Source organism: Myxocyprinus asiaticus, chromosome 9 (genome assembly GCF_019703515.2).
Source record: "Myxocyprinus asiaticus isolate MX2 ecotype Aquarium Trade chromosome 9, UBuf_Myxa_2, whole genome shotgun sequence".
Classification (NCBI taxonomy): Eukaryota; Metazoa; Chordata; class Actinopteri; order Cypriniformes; family Catostomidae; genus Myxocyprinus; species Myxocyprinus asiaticus.
Genome location: NC_059352.1, coordinates 14,991,006 through 15,015,530, shown reverse-complemented (window position 1 = coordinate 15,015,530; position 24,525 = coordinate 14,991,006). Strand labels below are relative to the sequence as shown.

The 24,525-nt window shown below is 39.4% G+C and overlaps 1 protein-coding gene across 6 annotated transcripts in view; it reads left to right on the top strand.

Annotated features, from left to right (window-relative positions):
• The first annotated feature begins 7,368 nt into the window (after positions 1 to 7,368).
• LOC127446569 (calcium-dependent secretion activator 1-like) overlaps positions 7,369 to 24,525 on the top strand; it is a 165,354-nt gene continuing 148,197 nt past the window's right edge. For all 6 annotated transcript variants that reach the window (XM_051707592.1, XM_051707591.1, XM_051707590.1 and 3 more), the window contains exon 1: positions 7,369 to 7,989. In XM_051707592.1, the coding sequence (XP_051563552.1) occupies positions 7,651 to 7,989 (339 nt within the window). In that variant the 5' untranslated portion in view covers positions 7,369 to 7,650. The remainder of the gene's footprint in view (positions 7,990 to 24,525) is intronic.

Below are 24,525 nucleotides of genomic sequence, written 5' to 3'. Positions count from 1 at the left end.
TAAAATACAGCTGTATGAATATGACCTGCAATCTATGGTACGCAATATGATATCAACGAGGAAAAAATTATTTGTGATGTTTTTCCTGCTTAAAATTGGACACTATAACAATATCAATAAACATTTTCATTATTTTGAAATGTATTTATTTATTAAAAGTTTGTTGCCTCAAGGCAACATTGTACCACAATGGACAAATTGAAACATTTGTCATTTTCATGCAGAAAAAAGAAATATATTTATTGAAAACATCAATTTCTTCAACCAAACACATGAACAAACAGATTTATCTAGTTTTTAATGTATTACACATTTCAAATTTAATAAAAAGTAACATTTCATATCCAGCTGTTGCTCTCAGGCAACATTGTACCATCGTGGAACACAAGTATTACCAAACCATCATATCATCAAGTTATAATTTCAAAATATTACAGTCAGTGTTGTTTCAAGGTAAAACATTAAAAAATCACCATAACCTTATCCTAATATGCACCTTATCCTTACAAGCATGCACATACACACACATAAGGACCTGCATGTACACAAGCACATACACACAAAATCTCCTTCCTCACTAATGGCACCTCACTGCTTATGAAAGTTGAGGAAGCAATTCCTCTCAACAGAAAAACATAGGTAGGTAGCACATTTTGAGCACTGCACTTTTACAATGCCTGAGCAACCTGGGTATTTGCATCGCCCTTTTCTTTCAACCCAAACAGGCCAATGACCTGTCTGATCAAAGCGAACCAGCGTTGATGGTTGTGGTTCTACAGGGGTTTTTGGATGCTTTTCAGGCTGTTCTTCCTCACTGTGCTGTGATGGCCTCCCCCTTCTCTTCAAGGCCTTCCTCTCCATACAGAGACATGCTGCAACTTCAGCTTTGAATTTTGGAAGGCTGCACACATCCTTTGGGGGGATGTCACAGTCTCTGCTGTCTCTCCGGTAGAGGAGCCAGGCCACTCGGTGATACCACATTTTGGATCGAATCTTTGTTCTGTAGAGGGCAATAAGGGAGTCTAGTAGATCAACCCATCCCATCCCTTTGTTGTACATGGTGACAATGCTCGGGCATTTCACCTGGACTGTTGTCTTCCTTTTTTGTCCCATCTCATCACAGTGGTTGTTGGATTCGCTGAGGCAAAGGTGGAGAGGAGAGTGACTGCACGATTATCATGCCACTCACAGCCCTGAGAGTAACCCCATTATAAATGGTCTCCTTTTCCTCAAAAGCCCCCCTTCCTTTCCTTTTCATGTCTCGATCAGTGGGAGACAGCATCCAGCCAGACGATTGGTTCTGACTGTGCCAAGGCAGTGGATCTTCCTCTTTTCCAACAGCATCTGCAGGTCAACACTGGAGAACCAGTTGTCAAAGAACAGCTTGTTAGAGATGTTGTCTGGAATGATGCTTGAAAGGGTTAGCACTATGTTGCCACTCGCGCCTATGTCAGGCTGCCCATTGCAGGGAGAGACACCCAGTGTACACCTCAAAGTTTTAGACTATGCCACTGCTATCAGCAAGAACAAAGATTTTATATCCCCAGCGTTTTGGCTTCTTGGGATTGTACTGTTTCATGGGGTTTTTCCCCTTGAATGGGACAATTTCTTCGTCCACACAAAGATATCCATCAATTGGGATTGCTTGGAACATTTCCAAGAGGGAAGTCAGCAGTGGGTGCACGTTGTACAGCTTGTCATAAGCCAATAGAAGACCCAGCCAACCTAATATGTCTGGTATGGCCTTATGCGATTCCATTATGGTACAATGTTGCCTCGAGGCAACATGCAGTTTTTTGTAATGTCCTATGATATTGATGATATATAATGTAAAGTTTTTTAAATACTTATTTTCTTACCAATGAAAGTGATTTTTTGTAGGCGATTATTTGGATGAAAATTAATGAAAAATGCACTTTTCATTGGAGAAAATATGGAGCCATGTGACGTGCACATGTGCTGAAAGAGGAAACAAAATGGACCCTGTGGGTCATGTGACCACTTTTTTGCATTTTCATAGGTTAGTATTTGAGTTCTCCTCCCCTGAGATAGCATTGACCAATTAAATGGGTGTCTCATTTTATATATAAAAAAAAACTAAAAGAGGCTATGTTGCCTGGCCACTGCAACACGGTACCATAGAGGGTTAACACTGTGGCCATGGGAAAGTGAACATTTACAGTGACAGCAAAACATTTCAATTCCATTTTCACGTGTTGTGCAAAGAAATAGATCGTCTTCTTTCAAATTGTTGAACATGCGTTTTCATTTGGGCATTTCTAGGCTGTGTCCGAAACCAGGAGAATGCTGCTTCCGGAGGCTGTATACGGAGGTAGGAAGGGATCAAGGCATGTCCGAATACAATGTTTCCGTCACATCCTGTCTAAAGAGATACCTTCATCTGATCGATTTTTGAAGGCAGCATAGATGTATCCTTCGCTGCCTATGAAATCCCTCAATCCTGTTGGTCCTGAATTCACTTTTTCCCACTTTTCATTCCATTTCTAGCGGGAAAGTATTATTGTATATACACTTGGTTATCGCCAAAACTCTCTTGATTTTGTTCTAGATTATTAGACCATTGTGGTTCGATTGGATGAATGAAGCAGACACGTTACCTTTAGTGGACACCAGATGGCATTAATCAGTTGCTGGTATCCTAGCAACAATGTGACATTATGCTGCCTCAGTAGCCTGTCCGAAACCAGTTCCTGGAGGTACCTTCATGCGCAAACGCTGTCTATTGTGTCATTGACTGATAGGGCAGCGAGGCAACAAGACAGCTACGTTTGATTTTGGATGCAGCCCTAATTTGTTTTGGATGATGACAGAGAGCACCAAGCGCTTGAGTCATTGTCATGGTAACCAGATTTACAGCGGACTACTGCAAAACTAGAATGAAAGTATCGTCAAATCATCATGCAGTGCAATAAAATGTATTTGTTTCCCTGCAATCAATACAAGACAGGATACCAAGAAGGACATTGAGTATATTTAATTTCAAAGAAAAAAAAAAATCAGTAAGCCTAACAGCTGAAACCGGGACATTATTAATTTTTTTAGAGAAATGACGGGACACCGGGACCGACTTCTGGTCACCCTAGTTTTCTAACTGCTTTGCTTCTCTCCATGATGTACTGTAGCGATTCCCTCCCGCTCTGTCTTTACTAATGTAATGAGGGAAATAGGCCACCTGCTAGTGCTATCGCCACCTAGTGGCATCTTTATGTTAAGGTGAGAGCGGGTTTAAAGGTTTAAAACCTATCACAACAAAAATGAAAACGAAATATTTTTTATGATTATTATTTTTTATTTTTTTATTTTTTCAGAGCCATAATTATTTATTTTTAGTTTAGTTTCATTTATTCCAATTATGTTGATTTTTAGTTTTATTTCAGTTTACGAAAATGTTTTTTTACATTTAGTTTTAGTTTACGATAATAATCTTGATGCAGACAAGTTTTTTTTGGAGAGCACCACTCTTACTTAAAACCACTGAGATTTTGCATTTATTCTAATTCTCCTGCAAACCCTAAAGAGCAAAGTGTGTGTTACAATAAACCCTTATTTACTGTTCGGGTCATTTTTGACCCATTTCATTTTTGTTCATTCAATAAAAATTGTTTCCTTTATCTGAGTGGTACAAAACTTGCTGAACACAGAAAGGCTATTCCATATTGTAGAGTGCATCTATATGCGTTCAGTGGGAGACGTGGATATTAACACTGAGAAAGGGCCATCCGGGTAGCGCACGTTGAAGGGATAACTGTCCACGCAATACAGACTGGAGGGGGCCCCGCTGAATACATCTTTTACCAGGCCCAACAATTCCTAAATGCAGCCCTGCTTATTTTATATGAATATGAGTTGAATAATTGAGAAATGTAAAAATATCATAAAATCACAAAAGAAATGCATAACTTCAAATTTGAAATCTGAACAGTAGGGTACTACAGGGCTAAAGGCACGTCTAAGGAAAAATTATATTTTAAAAAAAGGTGGCGAGGGAGCCTTTTACCCCACATTTGGGGGTAAAAGGCCCACAGGGGTGTTAAAGTGATATTGTGTAAATAAAGGGACAAAAGTTATAGGGCAAAATTTGTCAACTTAGGCAAATACATTTGAGACAGCAAGATGCTTTTTTGAGTAACAAATTAAGATAACACTTATTCAGAATAACCACTTCAGAAAAGGGTTAACCATTACCTGTTAATTTCAATCACATTTGGCATTTCATAACATGTCAAGTATTCTATAAACAAATTGATCTCCATTGTGATTGGATCAGTCAATTTGAGACCATTTTGAAATTTTTCATAACAAACCTATTTACCCCACTTAAGAAAAACAATATGTTCCACCTAGTCCAGTTTTGGGATGCCAAGAGCCTGGACCAGGGCTACGCAGCATAACAGGTAAGGTCTAATTTTCCTGATTGTGGGGTTGTCAGGCTGGAATGACAAGCTACTGCCTTTCATTTTCACTGATTTTTATTTAAAAAAAAAAAAAAAAAAAATGACAACAGCATTTTGTTTTACTGAAATAATAATAAAAAAAAAAATAAAAATAAAAAAAAAGAGAGAGAACTGGGGTTCATGTGCTTAAGTGTCCTGAAAATCATCTCACAATGCAAAAACTCTTATTGGTCCTAAATGTAATCTTCATTTACTTTGTGCAAAATATTTACTGTATATATAATTTGTATTTATTTTTTTTGGTATTGATTTGGTGTTAAATATGACCTGGAGATTTTCTTGAGAGGATCCGTGAGAATCACCTTAGCAGATATGATCGTGCAACCTGGGTAGCTGATAAATGTTCACACAACTTCGTTTCAACTTCCTGTTAAATATGGTCTACCTATCACTGTGGCTTTACATGTGGTTTCCCAATGCATGAACAATCTTGACAAATGGGAGGGCTGATCAAGTTGTGAATGCAAATCGACATGATTGGAGCACATTTCCCCTGTCCTTTAGGAAATGTACAATCCATAAGCCTTTTGATATATGGCTACATAACTGCACATATTTTGGGACTAATTCTTGCCACGGGGCTGCGTGTGATAGGGATATTTATCACAGTGACAAAGACAAGAAGAATGTAAGCCAATGCTATCAAATATTCAAAAAATGACTAAAATATGCATTTGCTTTTGAGGGCAACAGATCCTAAATCTTTTAGTGTGAATGCTGTGATGAAAAAAAATAATACATTATTCATGTGTGGATAAGTGCCATGGTTGAAAAATTGTTTTGATGATGAAGAAGAAGAAGAGGTAAATGATTAGGAAGATCAAGAAAGAAATGCAGACAAGAGTAATAAAAGCAGGTCTCACATAAGCAAATATGGGTTAAAGGGTGGGGCTAGTCATTAATCACACTGTTCATGTATCAGCTGACACTGTTGTTTATCTGATTTATCAACAGCTGACACGGTTGTTTATCTGATTTTTCTTTCTTTTTTTCTTTTTATCTCTGGCATATTATTTATTGATTTAATTAATTGTGGCTACAATCGGTAATGTGCTGGTTTTGATAGGCGAGCACTAAGCACTTACAGCATTCCATAGCTTGCTCCTTCAGAAATGCCCTAACCCACCCCCCACCCACCCCCCACCCCCCAAAAATTTTTTTTTTTGTTGTACATATGGAGACAACTACAGACAATACTCCCTATTACCACTGTGCCCTTGTGAGTAACACACTGAACCCCAGGTTGCTCCAGGGGGAGTGTCCCTGTAGTAGCTTCTGCTGAATGGCAAAACACAGCTTGTTAGGACTATTTGTCCCTTTATAGAGTGAAGTTGGAACTTTATGTACTGTATATTTAGTCAACAGTGCACAATATAATGAAAAACGCAAGTTGATATCAGATTTTTAAAAAGCTGCTCAGATCACATTTGTGCCATTAACAGAACTGTTTTCTTAAAATATGGCTTTATTAAATGATAAATGTAAAAAGTATGCTTGGTAACAGGGTTGACACATAACTTTGAGAAACACAACTTTAAGTCTTTAAAATATATATATATATTATGTCCACTAAAACATACTGAGAGAGAGGAAATACGAATTACTGGCTTTTATTTCCAAAATGTGCATATTTGCTAATACCCAAGGAGAAGTTGGAAACACAGAGCTGGGGACATGGCAAAAGGCATCCTTATAAAAGAAAGACTATAAATAAATAAATAAATAAATATATAAAAAACGAAAAAAGAAATGTATAATAAGAAAGTTAAAAATTGCCTAAAATAACATGTCGTAAAAAGTGGGATTTTCTACTCATTGTTTAAGGTGCACTCACTAACTTTTGTCTTTGTGTCATCTTGGACTTACACTGACACCTAGTGGTTTGGATGCAGCATCATTTAAAATCAGTAGTTTTCAGTTTCAGATGCCATTGTAGAAATTTTGTATTCAAAGTCAGCCATGATTACTTTAATCAATGAGTGAAAGTGTCAAATAACAGGACGGTTACTGAGATTAAGCGAGTAGTATTCAGCTGGTCATGTGATTTTAACATGGCAGCCCCCATGTGTGGACCCTCTCCATGTAGAATAAAACAGCTTTTATAATGTTACTGATATGACTGGAGTCTTCATTTTAATGTGAGTGGTCATGATTTCCTACATATATTGCAAAATTACAATTCATGTCTTTGAGAGTTAAACTTTTTTAATGATGAAAAAATGACTGAGTGCACCTTTAAAGTCTTTGTTTACACATTTGTTTATGAGGGACACAAAAGGCACAGATTTCGTGCTCAACTCAGTAGCAATCTGATCCAGTGATTGACTGATTGATTTTTGATCATGTCCCTTACAAAATGTACAATGTTTCTGCCAAAATACAATTTTATTACAGTTATTGTTACTGCAGTAAGCTGTGAAAACTGGTTTAAGCCACCACGTCATCCAATAATGAAATGAAAAAATAAGATGGGAGATTCCATACTGATTTATTTTACAGAACACACTCTGTATGGTATTCTCTCAAAAACTATGGTTACCAGTACATTTGGTAAAAGATAAATGCGATAAAATAATAAATCAATAGTTTAAAAGTTTGATTATGACTGTCAATACAATAATGTTAAAGGTGTAGTTAAAATGTGGGTATTGGGACACAGGGGTTTTATCGTTAAAAACGAGAGATTTGAAAGGCCCTTCAGGTGTCGAGTCACTGCTTTGTTAATGAACAGCATGTTCTGAGGGTCAACTCACCTCACCATTTTCGCGTCCGATATGACCCTCTCGCGCATCCAGCACCGCGGACAGCGCCTGCGTCTCACGCGCGAAACTCGGCAGGAAGTGGCCATCATTCGCTCTGTTCATTGCGCGCGCCCCTCCCAACCGCTTTCCTCTCGAGTCCCTCTCAATGACTGGCGAACAGAGGCACAGCACGGAACACGATTGCAGCAGTAGCATCATCTTCGCTCTGGCCGTGTAAAGAGATTGCAGCGTCTGTTTCCGCATCCTACTTCCAGCATCCAAAGTGTTTGAGGATATCAAAAATCCACCATAATCCGACCAGCCCTCTGAATGCCGAGCATCGCGTCAACAATTTTATACATCTCACGCCGTAAATATCCCGTCGCGCGTTTAATTAGCTTGTAAGGTTAGGCGAGCGCAGCCCGAGAGCAAAAATGTTGGATCCGTCGTCCAGCGAAGAAGAATCGGACGGGATAGTGGAGGAGGAAAGCCGAGAGGTGATGGCTCCTCAGTCCGGATCCACTCGCATCTCCCCCAGCAGGACCAGCGAGAGCTCAGATAGGCTTCAACCCACCAGCCGAGGCTCCAGCGCGCGTCCATCCAGCCCGAGTCCGTCGGCCGCCAGCGAGCAGGAGAAGGAGGACGTGGAGAAACTGCATAGGGAAGAAGAGGAACGAAAGAAGAAGCTACAACTCTATGTCTTTGTTATGCGATGCATCGCCTATCCTTTCAACGCCAAGCAGCCGACCGACATGGCAAGGCGACAGCTGAAGGTAAGACCATGAACGAGAGGTGTCAGTTGAAATGTTGGTCTCACCTTGAGAAAATCCGCCTAATAAACAATATGCACCACTTCTCATAATCAGAACATTGCGTTGAATACCGTTGCATGCGTCTGGTGAGATCAAACTTTAAGTGTACAAACATCGCTGATAAATTTGTAAGATTGCAGTATTGTTCACGGGACACCTACATGGGATGTGAACAAGCAGACTGTGGAATCACAACCGTCATTTCTGGTGGATTTTATGCTTGGAACGTCCTGTCGCGAGCCCCTAAAACCCAAACGAATTCGTGCACATTCGGCCAAATTCGGCCGCACGAGACGAGCTCTAATTATAGATATTCTTCAAGAGGGTGATGGACCAAAATAAAGCGGTGTCATTGCCGTTGTACAGTCATGTGATTCGTTCACACTGGAAGTCGGTGGTTGTGTGCAGTCTTGCGGCGATAGGATATTCAGTTCCTTTTGCGCCATCCCTCGCTACACTCATTCATCTTCCAAGGTGACTTTTGGTGTAACAGAGGCGAATGTGGGATTCACCGTTCACAAGGTCAAAAAGCGCAACGAATGTTTTTGTAAATAGTGCATCTCATCACATATTTTAGTTTGATCAATTACTAAACATATGATTATGAATGAATCATATTCTTCTATCCTTATCAATTACATAGGTTACATGATATATATATATATATATATATATATATATATATATATATATATATATATATATATATATATATATTTTTTTTTTTTTTTTTTTTACTCAAAAGCCTGTTGATAAGCAAGTTTAAATGAAATGCAAAAAATCTAACATGCATTCAGAAATTATCTCGAGAGAAGATGCAGATTATTGACCTAACAATGAATGAAACTGAAAGAACCATAAAATGTTTCCTTGTTCAGAGAGGTATCTTTCAGAGGTCCCATCCAATTTCCCCCAGATATTGATCCAAGCTGATCCCTGACTATTTACAACATGCTTTGAAACCACTGTTAACTGCTAGAGTTACTGCTATAGTAAGTGGCCATTGGAAAAAAAAACAAAAAAAAAACATTCTCACAATTGTGAATCACAATTGCTTCAGTACACTTTTGAAAAACAAAACAGCTCAAAGATTTAGATAATTGAAGAGTACAGTTCTACAAAGACTTGTCAGTATATGGATTTGACCTGATAGGGTTATTTACACAGAACGTGATGAGAATGTAGTATGCATAATGTGTCATAAAGCTGATCCAGTTTTTTTTTAATAAAAAATAAAATAAAAAGATTTCTGACATTGTCAATGTAAAGCTATTAACAGCCCAACATTTAGTTATGCAATATTGCTTAGTCAGATGACTAATAGAAAAAAGACCTAAATGAAAAGCTCTGCATGCATTAATCCTACAGTGTTGCTATTCAATGCTAGGCAGCCTCATGTGGGGTCATAGAGGCCATTATAGATGTAGAAGCTTTGATCAATACAACATTGTATTGGAATACCTGCTGTTTGTCATTACTCTTATTACAAGTCAAAGCTCTGATCCTCACAGTAGGTGCCGATTCAGTTGAGTGAGTCAGGGCTGGTGGTATTTGGGCCATTACAATGAATCCCAGAGTTGAGTCACTGTTGAGGTCCCTTAAGTTCAATAGAGCCATTCAGTCAATCACCTCAGTGACTCAGAATCATCCATGTGAATCAGCGCTATGAATGACGTCTATCAAGATCAGTGAACTAAAGAATGGTATTACTGCATTTTTTTTGCCTGTTTTTATAATGATGCCAAAAACATAATAGGCAGTTGGAATTTTGCTTATTCTAAATATGAGTTTCAAGAAATGTTGTATAGGAGAGGTGCTTTTAATCAGGCTAGGGAATGTGGAAAAGGACTCACAAAACAGTGGCTATTGAAAAGAATCTCTATATAGGTACATGCACCATATTGTGCTAAAGGCTGGTGGTAATTGTTCCATTTTATTTAGTGTATATTAAATCAGAACAACATCATTTATTAAAACATCACTAAAGAAAATAATAATTGAATGTTTTTTTTTTCCATCTCTTTAGACTGCATTTTTTGTTTGCAGAATGCTAGACTAGTAGTTTTATGACTTCTTATTTAGCTAATGTGATAGAGGAGCTCATGGGAATGAAGCTAAATGGCTGAAACAAATGTTCTGCTCATTTAAAACTCCAAATATTTCCAACAAGAAGTATCTGAAGAAAATACATTTTCTTCTGTGCATTATTTTATGCATATAGAGAAGCTTGCTATTTTCTGTTTTTGCTAGTTGACTGTAAGAGCAGGGTAACAGTATTTGTCCTGCATTAGAGTTATGCCCGCATTGTCTGTTGTAGTGTTGCTTATAAATTTATGTTTACACTGTAACGGGGTAAGGTGGGCAAGGAGGAGGCAGGAATCGGCTGAACAGTCAACGGAAGTTTTAATAACATAAATGAACTCAAATCAACACATAGACACACACACAGCCCAATTCAAGGCCGGGCGTGTGTCCTCACGGCCCGGCCCTGCCCTCCTCCTCGTCACAGACACTTTTTGTTATTCTGGCAAATTTGTTTCTGGGAGAATCTTCTGAAATCATTCTGTAAGCCCTTATAAGGTTTAATAATGTCATATCCAAAATGTCAGACATTAGGCTATATCATAACTTATCTATTATACACTCACTGAGCACTTTATTAGGAAAACTATGGTCCTAATAAAGTTCCCGATGTGGTCTTCTGCTGTTGTAGTGCATCTGCCTCAAGGTTCGATGTGTTGTGCAATCTGAGATGCTATTCTGCTCACTACAATTGTACAGAGTGGTTAACCGTGTTACCGTAGCCTTTCTGTCAATTCGAACCAGTCTGGCCATTCTCTGTTGACCTCTGTCATCAACAAGGTTTCCGTCCACATACAGTAACTGCCGCTCACTGAATGTTTTCTGTTTTTGGCACCATTCTGAGTAAACTGTAGAGACTGTTGTGCGTGAAAATCTGAGGAGATCAGCCGTTACAGAAATACTCAAACCAGCCCATCTGGCACCAGCAGTCATGCCACGGTCAAAATCACTGAGATCAAATTTTTTCCCCATTCTGATGGTTGATGAGAACCTTACCTGAAGCTCCTGACCCGTATATGCATGATTTTGTGCATTGCACTGCTGCCACATGATTGGCTGATTAGATAAATCACATGAATAAGTTGGTGTACAGGTGTTCCTAATAAAGTTCTCAGTGAGTGTATCTCTGTTATAATGTTCTGTTTTATTCTTTATGACCACCCGAATCCAAGTTTTTTCTTTGCTTCAATTATATCTAAACAGCACCCATTTGTTGGGAATATTATTATTAAAAATCAAGGACTTGCTGTCCATTCTACATCAGTTGTACTCTTGGGTATCAAGTTTAGCTGTTGTTTTGTTGGCTAGTGTGCCAAAACTTATTCAGTAGTTCATATGTTAATGTAATCTTGTGTTGAAGCAGTAAACGTATTTGGCTTGCTGTCCGTATAACTGGAGGGCTTGGAGCTCTCGACTCGACTCGAGTCCTGATTACCCCCCCTGGACTTTACTTATTTAGATAATGAATCTAGAGAATAGGTGGAGATGGGGTGGAGGTGAGATTTCAGGAGAGTTGTCACAGGAAGCAGGTAAGCAGCGGCTTATATACTCCTGCTCGTGGGCTGTGATTTGTCAGATTAAAATTAACATGCTCCTCCCGAACCTCTGTTAATTAACTCCATTTCAGTAGTTCGTATGTTAATGTAATCTTGTGTTGAAGCAGTAAATGTATTTGGCTTGCTGTCCGAATACTGGAGGGCTCGGAGCTCAAGACTCGACTTGAGTCCTGATTACCCCCAAAAAGGCGTTAAGATGAAAGAACATTACCATGTCTATGGCCGGAAGTATTTAGAACAGCAAGCCAGCAACAATTCTATTTGGTAAATTGGCTTGGCGGATGCTTCTGAACTGTTCTTCCCCCCAAAATCTGTATAGAGGGAGTGCTTTAAGCATTTGTTTGAAGGTGCGTTCTTGTACGATGGCTGGTCGAGAGGGCTACGCTGCGATTCGAACTAGAGACCACCACTCGTTGTAGAAGTGGGTGGGCTCACGGTATACGAACAGGGAAGGTGAAAATGAGAGTTGGCTCATGCTGCGTTTGAAAGGGAGGGCTCACACTGCGATTCAAACGAGAGACTGTTCTAAGAGAGAGAGGTTTAGCTCACGGCATTCGAATGGGTAAGCCCAGTAAGCAATCGAACAGGGAAAATGAGCACGAGAGTTGGTCACGCTGCGTTCGAAAGGGAGGGCTCACACTGTGATTCGAACGGGAGACTGCTCTATAAAGAGAGAGAGCTCATGGCATTCGAACGGGTAAGCCCAGCAAGCAATCGAACGGGGAAGGTGAAAATGAGAGTTGGCTCGCGCTGCGTTTGAAAGGGAGGGCTCACACTGCAATTCGAATGTGAGACTGCTCTATAAAGAGAGAGTGCTCACGGCGTTTGAACGGGTAAGCCCAGCAAGCAATTGAACGGGGAGAATGTGATGAACGGGGCTTGTTTGCAGAGGTAGCCTCACTCAATTGACTACCCATAGATAGGGAAATATGGTGCTTTGAGAAGAGGAGGTGGTGACCGCTATCTCCTGTAATGCTAGCTGCAGCTGCTGAGAAGCGAAGACATAAAGGCTTTGGCAGAAGCATGGTAAAATGCTGCTGTGGCAGTGGAGTAGAGGAGATGGAATAGTAAAAAGGGGTGGGGGGGTTGCTCCTGCGGGAGCGGAGTTTAAACCACTGCTATGGCAGTGGATTGAGTATCTGGGGGCATAGTGAAGGAGCTTCTGTGGGAGTGCTGCTGTGTTTCCATTGCTGAAGATGCACTCCTATGAAAGTATGGAACTTAGACATTGAAAGCGCCTGTGGAGAAAATATTAACAACCATGTACACACATTTGGTATGGGTGGGGCATCGTTGCTCTGGTATCGAGTAGGGCACAAAAGACTTCATTAGATTCATCAACACCTGTAAGGAAAGCAAAGGTTAGTTTGTACTTACCTGTAGGGGAAGCAAATGGTTTGTTAGGAATATGTTAATTTATTATCTTTATATACGTCTGTAAGGGAAGCAGAAGGTTAGTTATGGAAAACGCGGCATACGTTTATATGCAGCTTTGAGGGAAGTGAATGGTTAGTTAAGAATACAACTTTATTACATTTGTCATGGCAGGGCACTGCTGCGGCAGTATCAAAATGCAAAAGGGGTGATGCTGTGGCATAATCGAGAGTATGCGGTCAATGCTGCGGCAGTATTATCTGGTGGGGCACTGTGGCTGCAGTATCAAATTGGGCACACATGGTTTATCACATTTAGGCACACCTTATTGTGTGTTGGGCTCATTTCAACCATGAGCAAAGGAAATGTCAATGCCAAGGTTAATGGGAAAAGCTAAAAGGCTCTTAAGATTGCTGCACCACCACTGCACTCGAACAGGTGAGCTCAGAATGCGTTTCGGACAGGAGAGCCAACGGAATGAATGACATGAAATCTCACACTGCATTAGAATAGGAGAGCCCACCCTGTGATTCGAACGGGAGAGCCTGCATTGCGGTCGAATGGGTGGGCCCACACTGCGATTCAAACGGGAGAGCCTGCGACCAATGCACTGAGGCTCACACTGCATTCAAACAGGAGAGCCCACACTGCAGTTCGATGGGAAAGCCTGCATAGTGTTTGAACGGGAGGGCCCACACTGCATTTGAATGGCGGGTGGAGCAGAGTAAAGAACCATGCTGAATTGCAGTTTGTGATGGGTATATATTTATGAGCTGTGCCCCTAGAGTTTTAATAAGAGGACACATAAGAGGAAACAAGAAACATGATTGCGGTGTTGTGGGAGATGTAGTGGCACGGGCTGAAAGGTTCCGCAGTTGCGTCACCTGGAAAACACATTTGCACTGCTTTGCGGTGTTGTGGGAGTTTGTCGCATGGTCTGAAGGACACCACAGTTGCGGCACCTGTACAGAACGTTTGCGCTGCTTTGCTGTGTGGTGGGAGTTTGTCGCATGGTCCGAAGGACACCGCAGTTGCAGCAACTGTACAGCACGTTTGCGCTGCTTTGCGGTGTGGTTGGAGTTTGTCGCATGGTCCAAAGGACACCGCAGTTGCGGCACCTGTACAGCATGTTTGCGCTGCTTTGCTGTGTGGTGGGAATTTGTCGCATGGTCCAAAGGACACCGCAGTTGCGGCACCTGTACAGCACGTTTGCGCTGCTTTGTGGTGTCGTGGGAGTTTGTTGCATGACCCAAAAGACGCCGCAGTTGTGGCACATGGACAGCATATTTGTGCTGCTTAGGGATGTTTTGAGCTGAAGGCAGAAGCACCGCAGTTGTGCTTTCTTAACTAAAATGGTTGCCATCTTTGGCTCCTTGGTAGGTAATGGTAAAGTCTTGGAAAGACACCTAGATAGAGAAAGTGAGAGGTAAACCTGCATACAATACAGTGACAGTTCTCGCAGAGATAAGAGAACATATGACCAGTCGTAGAGAGCTGTTTTCACTTTTTTGAAAGTGCAGGAGCAGCCAGTTTGCGGCAGCAATTTCACGCTAAAAACTGCTTCGTCGAATGGAGCATAGAAAGACAGACAGGGTCAAAAATAAATAAATTATATATATATATATATATATATATATATATATATATATATATATATATATAAACACTTAACGTGGTAGCCATCAATACTGCTAAAAACAAAGAGCTGCTATGGCAGCTTCTGTTGAATAACGAGACTGTTTGGATGGAAGAGCTGTTCTGGTGAAGCCGAATGCTTTGCAGGAAAGTTGCATACTATGATCCGTTTGCCTGGGTCTGTTCATGGGGAAATGGGCGGGGCCGAATGCCGGAAAGATTCTCATGTCAGGAGAGTTGTCACAGGAAGCAGGTAAGCAGCAGCTTATATACTCCTGCTCGTGGGCTGTGATTTGTCAGATTAAAATTAACATGTTCCTCCGGAACCTCTGTTAATTAACTCCATTTATTAGCTCCATCCTCCATCCAAGCTTGTCACAAAAAATAAAAATCATCTGTACTCAATTCTTGTTTACTCTTTAAAGTAAAACACTTTGAAGCTTGCTATTGTGCAGTTGTAATGGTAGACAGCTGGTAGGTAGCTGTGCAGTGTGTAAACCTCTCTCCCCTGGCCTCAAGAGGTGCACTAGCGTCTGATGCTAGGGGCTGTAGCCTTTAGCTTCCTCATTAGCATGCCCACCTCCCATGCTGGCTGATGCCAGTTCGAATCCCGCTTGGAGTGGGTCAAGCAGGACTGGTTACAGTGGTGCTGTGACCTGGATGGGATTGAGGTTTAGGGGGGTAGCCAGCTGGTAGGTAGCTGTGCAGTGTGTAAAATTCACTCCCCTGGCCTCAAGAGGCACACTTGCGACTGACGCCAGGGGCTGTAGCCTTTAGCCTCCTCGTTAGCGTGCCCGCCTCCCATGCCTCCCATGCCTGTTTGAATCCTGCTCGGAGCGGGTCGAGCAGGACCAGTTACACAGTGAGTATTTACTGTGGAAAGCAACCACTTCAGGAATTAGATTTAAACTCTTTCCTCTTCTAAAATGCTACCTTCCTCAGATATTTCCTTTGAGTTTTTTCAGGTTTGGTGCATCTGAAGTGCTTTTGTACTCATGGATTATATCTCTAGTGAACTGCTCATTAAACTGTTTATCAAGCATTATAAACTCCAACATGATCACACGTGAAGTCTGCATGATGTTTCCGATAGTTTCAGGGGGTCACTTTTACTGCTTTTTTAATTGACTAATTGGTATGCTGACAGCAGTGTCTTCTGTACTCATCCTGTATCTCCTCTCATGAGAATCTGGTCTGGGCCAGCAGACCTCCCTTTAACCCCAAACGATACAGGCACACGATAAAGATCTTTTAGCAGTTTTGCTCTTAGGCCTTGGGGGAGGATAGAATTTCAATTATCTGTATTCTTCCTGTGTTTGATTTCAACACTGATTGTAGATGCTTCCCCTTTTCAGCAGATAAGGTGGTCTCAAACAACCTGGTCTCATAGTAAGTCCGTTACTATAACTACATTTTTGCAAAATAACTTTTACGAGCCTCATTCGACATATTGCTGCTGTTGGTAAATTAATAAACTAGAGGCACTACAACAGCAATTAGCTTTCTTCACTTTCACACAAATCATGAGTGAAACAGCAGACTAACAGTTTACAAACACCTATCTTTTGCTCTGTTCTCCATACAATACTATCTTATTACATTTGACACTTTTACTATAACGCACGATTTGAATGACTATATTTTAACGCTTGCATTACACAACCAACTACATATACAGGCTTACTCAAGTGTGTCTAACTTGCGCAGTGGTGCTATTCATAGAGTGTTTGAATTCGAACACGGAAGACCAGCAAAGCAGGCGAGTTAGAACATGAGCTGAAAGTGTCATTGAAATGCCACAAAATGACGTGGCTGCTTCAGCTGTTGCATTTTTCATCTCACATTTGCTTTTATGACACTATCGGTTAGATGTATCATTTAGGTTAGAGACGTTGGTTTTGTTCTTTTTAAAATATAATAAAAATGTCATCTTACATTTGCTTTTTATGACACTATTGGTTAGATTTCTGTTAAAGGTCTAGGTTATGGAGGTAGGTTTTATTAATTTAAAACTTCTTAGAGCATTAAACTTAAAAACATAATCTTTTTGTGAGAACATTAAACTCGCTTTAAGCTCCCTACAGAGGACATTGAAATTGCAGCGATACGTGTAATGAACCACTTAATATAATTTTGCAAAAATGTTGCCACAGTCACGTAATTTTCATGAGACCAGGCTGTCTCAAAACAAGGGCACATAATAAGAATGTGGAGCCCCTTGCAGATTCCAAAGACCTTTACGATTTTTGTAAAGTCTATCAAAGCATCATGAAATCAGAACTTCTTTCACCACACTGTTCCTTCTTGTTTGGAACCAGGTGACAGTCTTTTACGTAATGCCAGAAGAGATCTGTGTGAGTGGTGACTTCTCCCAGAATGAAATTGGCAGTGACAGCTTTCAAGGGCTCATTGGCTTTTGCTTAATCTTGGTGTCATTTCAGCTGAGCTGATGTGCAGATGAGGTTACTTTTCTCACCCCTTCTCCTTGTTCTACTTGTTCATCATCTTTATTTTAATCTTCCTCATCTTTCTAATTTCACCTAATTACCTGCTATTTTATGCCAAACAGATTCCTGTTGTTTCATTCCTGTTCTCACAATATGAACTTCATAAGTGTATTAAGGTACACTAGGTATCTTTAGCTACTCCATTATATCAGTTTCACCTTCGTTGTTTGAGGCCAGCTCTAAGGAGATCTGAATGTGCTTATCAAGGCCACACTGATATATTGGAATACTCATCGAAAACAAATGGTCTTTGAGATGATTGAAAGCTTATATTTACAATTACAGTAGCACTGGCCATGTTTCACAGCAGACTGATGTCATTGTGAATTTAAAAACATTAGGTCGAATGTTTTTCAGCAGAAATCGACCTGTGATTACTGAAATTTGTCCACTGCCCCCAGTGGCCGAAACCGGAAGTGGGCACGTGTAAGCTGCATGTTACGCCAAAAGCGAGATGTATCTTTAGTTGTAAATGATGTAATACAGTAGGGCTGCACAATTAATAGAAAAAATTATCGAGATTACAATTACAGCTGTCACAATTATATAATCGTGAAAAGTGTCAATTACAGCTAGGGCTGCACAATTAATCGAAAAACTAATCGCGATTACGATTATTGCTGCAACGATTATGTAATCATGATTTTTTCACGATTACAATTTATACGCTTTTGCATTTACACACTTCAAAAGTGTGTAAATGCAAGATTACTATGGGTGCGCAACATGTAGCCTAGTTCAAGGCATCCAACAGTTTTTTTCTGCTGCAACAGTTTATTAAAACCGACGATTACAAAGTTTAAATTAAGTCTGCTCCTTTTGCATCAATGGTTTCTATTTACAATGTGTTTTTGCAGCGGTTAAGTATTCTAACCAAGCACTAACATGTCCGTTGAGCAATGAAACGGCAATGGCCATCAGAGCCGCTTAAATTAGTCCTCTGTCCTATCAGAAATGACAACTGATCCTAATGCGCAAGTTTTAAACCGTCTGAATGCCCAGATGCTTGCTTTATGTTCCACCTCTGTTCGCGGTGGCACATGAAAATGAATACTGAAGAAACATCACCTGACACTCGAAAAGAAGCTGTAGAACAAGAGCAAAAAGCACTTTGGAATTATATTGGATTCATTGCATATTGCACCACTCGCTTTGAACGTAGATGTTAAATACACTGCAAATGAGCAACATGACAAAACTAAAACACTCCCGTTCTAATCAAGGCATAGACGCAGTGTAAATAATTGATTTATTATGCTGATTAGACAGCTTTGTTTTTTATAAGAGCATTCGCAAGAGTGCAGAACTTTGTGCGGAGCATCATTGAGCTCGCGTCGAAATGCAGGTCTCAAACAGTGTAAACCTGTAGTGAGTAACAGCAGTCATTGTAATGGGAGAGTTTGTCACGTTGCTCGATTTATGTGTACAATTTTATTTATTTTATTTTATTTTTTATTTTTTTATTTTATTTTATTTCTCCCAATTTGGAATGCCCAATTCCCAATGTGCTTTTAAGTCCTCGTTGTCGCGTAGTGATTCGCCTCAGTCCGGGTGGTGGAGGACAAATCCCAGTTGCCTCCGCGTCTGGGACCATCAACCCGTGCAACTTATCACGTGGCATGTTGAGCGCGTTGCCACGGAGACATAGCGTGTGTGGAGGCTTCACGCCATCCACCGCGGCAACCACACTCAACTCACCACGCGCCCACCGAGAATGAACCACAAAATAGCAATAAAGTAATTCAGCTTAACTGTTCTATGTTTGTTTTGCCAACATAAAGAATATGGCAGGAATAGCATATTTCAGGAATCACCGTCATTGTTATTGCGTCTGCTCTAATAAGACCTATTTGCCACGCAGCTGGTATTAGTAGATTTAACATTTTCACGAATTGCACAAACTCCGATCGCAAATGACTGTTTTTAATTTCCAAAGTGCCACTGAGGCCAAAAATGATCTAACAATGATCTTACATGAACAAGATCACCATTGAAGATCTGACGGGATGAATGGTCCCCTGTCTCGCCACCAAAGGGCTTACTGAATGCAGTAAGTAACTTGGTCAATTTAAATCGGCTGTTAATAAGTTTGAATATTGAATATGTCATATTATTTACTGTATATGGACTAATAATTTAAGCAGTAATTTAGCAATATCCATTTTATTTGGCCTAACATTAACAAACATTATTACAATATTTAATGCTTAAAAGATGCTTAAAAGAAACTGGAGAGCAGCTCATATCCACCATTGAAATCTGCTACTCTGAAGAACTGCTTTGTGACGTCACGGTAATTTAATATTTTAATCGACATAAATAATCGCGATTACAATATCAAGGGCAATAATCAACAATTATGATTTTTGCTATAATCGTGCAGCCCTATAATACAGTCAAGAGTAGGGATGCCGTGGTGTGAGTTTTTGATGGTGAGATTACCGTCAGAGAAAAAAATCAAGGTTATCCGGTTTTACGATTATTTGCAATTTTTCTTATTATACAACAGCACTGATGCAAAAAATGCATATCATATCACAACTGAACATCTTAGTGGATGTATTTCTAGGCAAAGGGCAGCCCTACAATAAGAAAACTGATCAATACACAAAAACTAAATAGGAGGTATATAATAACGCTCCAGTCTAGGGCACGACACCGCTTTTAATGTGCATCCCAAGCTCAGTGATGTGCTTCAGTGTAACCAGAGTGCTTCAAAAGTGTGTAAATGCAAGATTACTATGGGTGCACAACATGTAGCCTAGTTCAAGGCATCCAACAGTTTTTTCTTCTGCAACAGTTTATTAAAGCAATTCGTTGTCTGTCAGACACCCCAACATAAAGAATCGGCAACAGACTCTATAAAAATACTGTCCACAACACCTTACAAATAAACCTGTGGACTATTTATAATAATGGGAACATTGCTCACAGCAGGCAATTTAAAGTCCAATAATGACTAAAATTGACATTTATTGTTGAATGCGGTGAATTTGTACAGAAGCAATGCTTTTAAGATGCTTTTTTTCATAGTTTACTTGCTGATAACAGAGACTATTTAGCAGAGACGGGCCATTTCTATACAAATGAATGGGAGAATGGAACATCCAACAAAGGAGCTTGCGCCCAACAGTCAGTGGATGTAGAATGGAAGTCCCGCCTTACAGGTAAAAGAGCCAATAACCTTTTAAATATAGACATCACCTGTCAATCAACTCGAGAATGCGCATGTGCATTAGCAAAACAAGCCGTTAAAATTGTGTTTTTCAGCGTAACCTGAGGTAAAGAAGCACAATTTATGATACCAGTGTTGTTTGATTTTACTGCTGATTTGAAATATGTCATTTAAACGTAAGCTTGGGAAACATTTTTTGAGATTTCGGTGTTCCTTCATTCAAGAAGATAGGAGCTGCACTGTCATGACTGGAAATAGCCTCCAGAGAGTGTTCCAAAGATGGCCGACAGTGGACTGACTTGCTAGAAAGACTTTGCTGATAGTAACTACATGCAATACACTGCGTGCTGTCAGCACGCTTAAACATTACAAAAAGTTGCATCTTTTAATTCATCACTTTAAAATCACCACAGCTAAAAATATCAAACTTACTAGTTTGTTGTTGGATGACTAATGGAGCATCATGTCCCATTTGTAGGATGTGTATCTTTCTATGACTTCTGTCTGCATAATTTACATCTGACGTCTTCAGTCAATCATTTAAATGCTGCCAAACAGCTGCTTTTTTGGTGGATATGAGGGTAGATCGAATTCCTCTGTTATATTTTGGAGTTAGTGTTTAATCCCCAGTTTCACTTGAAGTTCACGTTCAGTACGTGACACCTGGCTAAGCACCACGTGGCCACCATCCATAACCATTACAACAGTTCCAGTACCCGCACATGCACAAGAGTTTTTCACATTTAGGCTTACAAATTATTATAAATATCTCTTTTATATTATATATATATTTGCCATGTCTAAATAAAGAATTTCACGGTTTTTAACCGTGGATTCAAAATTCTTGCGGTTAAATTAACCGTGACATTTTTAATCTCAGTTAACCCTCTGGGGTCTGAGGGTGTTTTGGGCCCTGCAGAAGTTTTGACATGCCTTGACATTTGTGCTTTTTTCAGTTGCTTAAAAACATATTAATGGCTAAAGTCTGATAACACTGTATTCAGCACAAACTGGGCTACAGTAATATGTGAACAACATGTATGTACATGTTTGTATTTTTGAGAAAATAACGTTTATGCATGGTTTTTGAAAAAAAAAAAACAATTTTAAGTCACTGAAATAAGGCCATATAACACATACTAAACATTTGTTCACAAGACCTTTGAGAACTGGATCTTGTAGCCTAGAGTTTTTGCTACAAAAATAATGTGAAAACCATCCTGATCACTCATTCATTCAAAACAATATAGTCATTTAACTTTTGTAAGACACTTTTAGTGTTAGAAAGGCCATATGCGAGGAGGCGTGGATGATCATGAATATTGATGTGATTCACACCTGAGGAGACAAAGACCCCTCCCCTGTGAGAGAATGAATATGAGGAGATTTATTGATTGCATGTATTGTTTGTAGTTTAAGTTAAAAGAAGTAATCTGACTATGCATTTTCTTTACATAAAGTCTTTACTCAAAAACTTTAGACCTACTCTACTGTTTAAAAGTTTTAGATCGGTAAGATTTTTAAATGTTTTTAAAAGAAGTCTCTTCTGATCACCAAGGCTGCATTTATTTGATCCAAAATACAGCAAAAACAGTGATATTGTGAAATATTTTTACAATTTAAAATAACTGTTTTCTATTTCAGTATATTGTAAAATGCAATTTATTCCTGTGATCAAAGCTGAATTTTCAGCATCATTACTGCAGTCATCAGTGTCACATGATCCTTCTAATATGCTGATTTTCTAATATGGGCATATTTACAGCACATTTTACACATTTACACCTGAACAGATATTTGCAAGCACAAGCTTTATTGATGATAATGAGGCAGCATAAACACTAGTTAAAATATAATCTAAACATTCATATTATTTTTATATCATATTAGATATCATATTTATATCATACAGCATACAATTTAAATACCTGCTTTAGCCAAAACAACATTTAAATGTAACTAAAACTTGCCTATTAGGACATATTTCAAATTTCAATACACTGAATCCTGGCTGGCAAGTCTGCAAATAGTCCAACTTGTAAAATATGTCCATGTTTATATAAAATAGCATGTAAACTAATATGTAAGTAAAACTAAATGACTTACTCATCCGAAATTATATCCTCGGCTGGATCAAGTCGCTCTTCAAAATGCAAACGTTCCTCGTCGGATTCCCGCTCTTCTTCTGAGGAAAATGTGAACTCTGAAGAGCTTCCTCACCTGTGTAGCATGCCGTCTTCCAAACGCGCAGAAAAGTGAATGAACGATGCTTTTTAAGGCAGTGTCGGGGACGTTTACCATTTGCATTGATCGCCTCAGCACATTACCGTATGAATAGTGCGCTGGTGGGTATGATCACATTAGTGATAATTAGCTGAGCCAGGAGAAACTGTACATCGCTTTGTTTCATACAGATTACATTGCAGGAGAATATTTGTTTTAAATTTGACATATGTTTCATGTTTGTGTGATAAATATTCGCGGAGTTTCAGTTCATTTTTGTGACGTGTTTCAGAAAGATGCTCGCGGAGACAGAGACGGCTGAAAGCGCACCCTGTTTATTTTCTTTATTTTACAAAAGCACAAGGTTGTGTTGTTATTGTGAGTGTACACAAATAAAAGTAGACCCTTTATAGTCTCTAATGATGTCTTACACTTATCTGTATGCCCATAATTACGGAGTATTTTAAGTTGTTTCCGCTGTTATGAGGAAAAAATCCAGCAGGACGTGCCAGCGCGTACCGTCGACCCCAGAAGGTTAATAGTGAAACTGTTTAATCGCTGCATCCCTAGTCAAGAGGAATGCGTAAACCATATGTCCTAACCCCAACCCTAACACAAAATGTAATTTTAGAGTGAAAATGCAACCTCCGAATTACACTCATCTTTGTTTATGTGAACGTGATTACTTCTTGGTTTCCTTGGGACCAGAACCCGAATCTTAGAGATTGCTAGATGCTAGATCATTTCTGATAGGGGATGGCACTTGACAGTAATTTGACAAAATAAGGTCGATTTCAGGGTACCTGAACATTCGGAAGCAACATGTCAATTTCCTGTTGGATCATGTTGTACACACACAAGACATTAACGTTTGACCAAACAAAGATGTCGCAACTGTACTGTGCATGACAGGCTCCAGAGGGCACCGCTGCCACTAAATTCTATAGTTGGGGTCTAGGGTCTTAAATTAAAAATGTAGAAACTAATAATTAAAGTGATTTTATTGTTATATTACAAATATTTGAGCAATTACCAGTAATATACTAAATATTTTGTCCCACTGAAATGCTCATTCGATAGCAAGGCATTGATTATGAGTTGAGATGCAGATGGTATTAACAACAGGAAGGTTATCTATAACATCTGTAAAAGGTAAAAAGTTAATACCTAATTGATACAGAGCTAAATTATTCTGAAGACGCAGTTGAGTTGGGACTCCTTTCATCAGGCTCTTATTGATTCGATTTCGCTCATGTTTTTCTGATGGAAACAAAACCAGTTATATTTTCCTACAGTCAGAGAGCATTAGAAGAGAACATATTTTACACAGAAGGAAAACAAGCTTTGACCATAATTCACAAAGGTCCAGGCTTTAAAGCCCATGATTTTATTTAGCATTTGCCCGTATGAAAATGTACTATAGTTTTTGATAGTTTTAAGTTGTATTTGTAACAACACCATAGTAACTATAGATAAAACCAAGCATGGATCTTCACTACCATGGCAAGATGGTATGATATCTATTAAACAAACTATGGCATTTTTGTAATGAAAAACAGTACCCTAAACACATTTAAAAACAGAAGATAAAAACACTTAGAAACTACCAGAACTGTAACAAAAATTGTTCCCCATTCCCCATATTGTAACCTATTAAAAACTGAATAGAGCTATAATATTTATTATGAATATATTCCACCGATCGAAATTGGCCAATCTTCGTCTTATATCTGTGATCAGCAATCGTGCCTAGATTTAGGGCCGATCTTTTTTGCAGCATGCAGGGAATAACACATACACTGCTCCTATAATGAGCGCTTGCTCAGCCCTTGAAGCATGACAGAGTGGCCTCTGGAGGGTGAGTTGTTGGGCAGTTCTAAGCATTCATGAATTTAAACTTTCAGACATGATGTAATTCACATGAATATGCCGTTTTGTTTTTAAA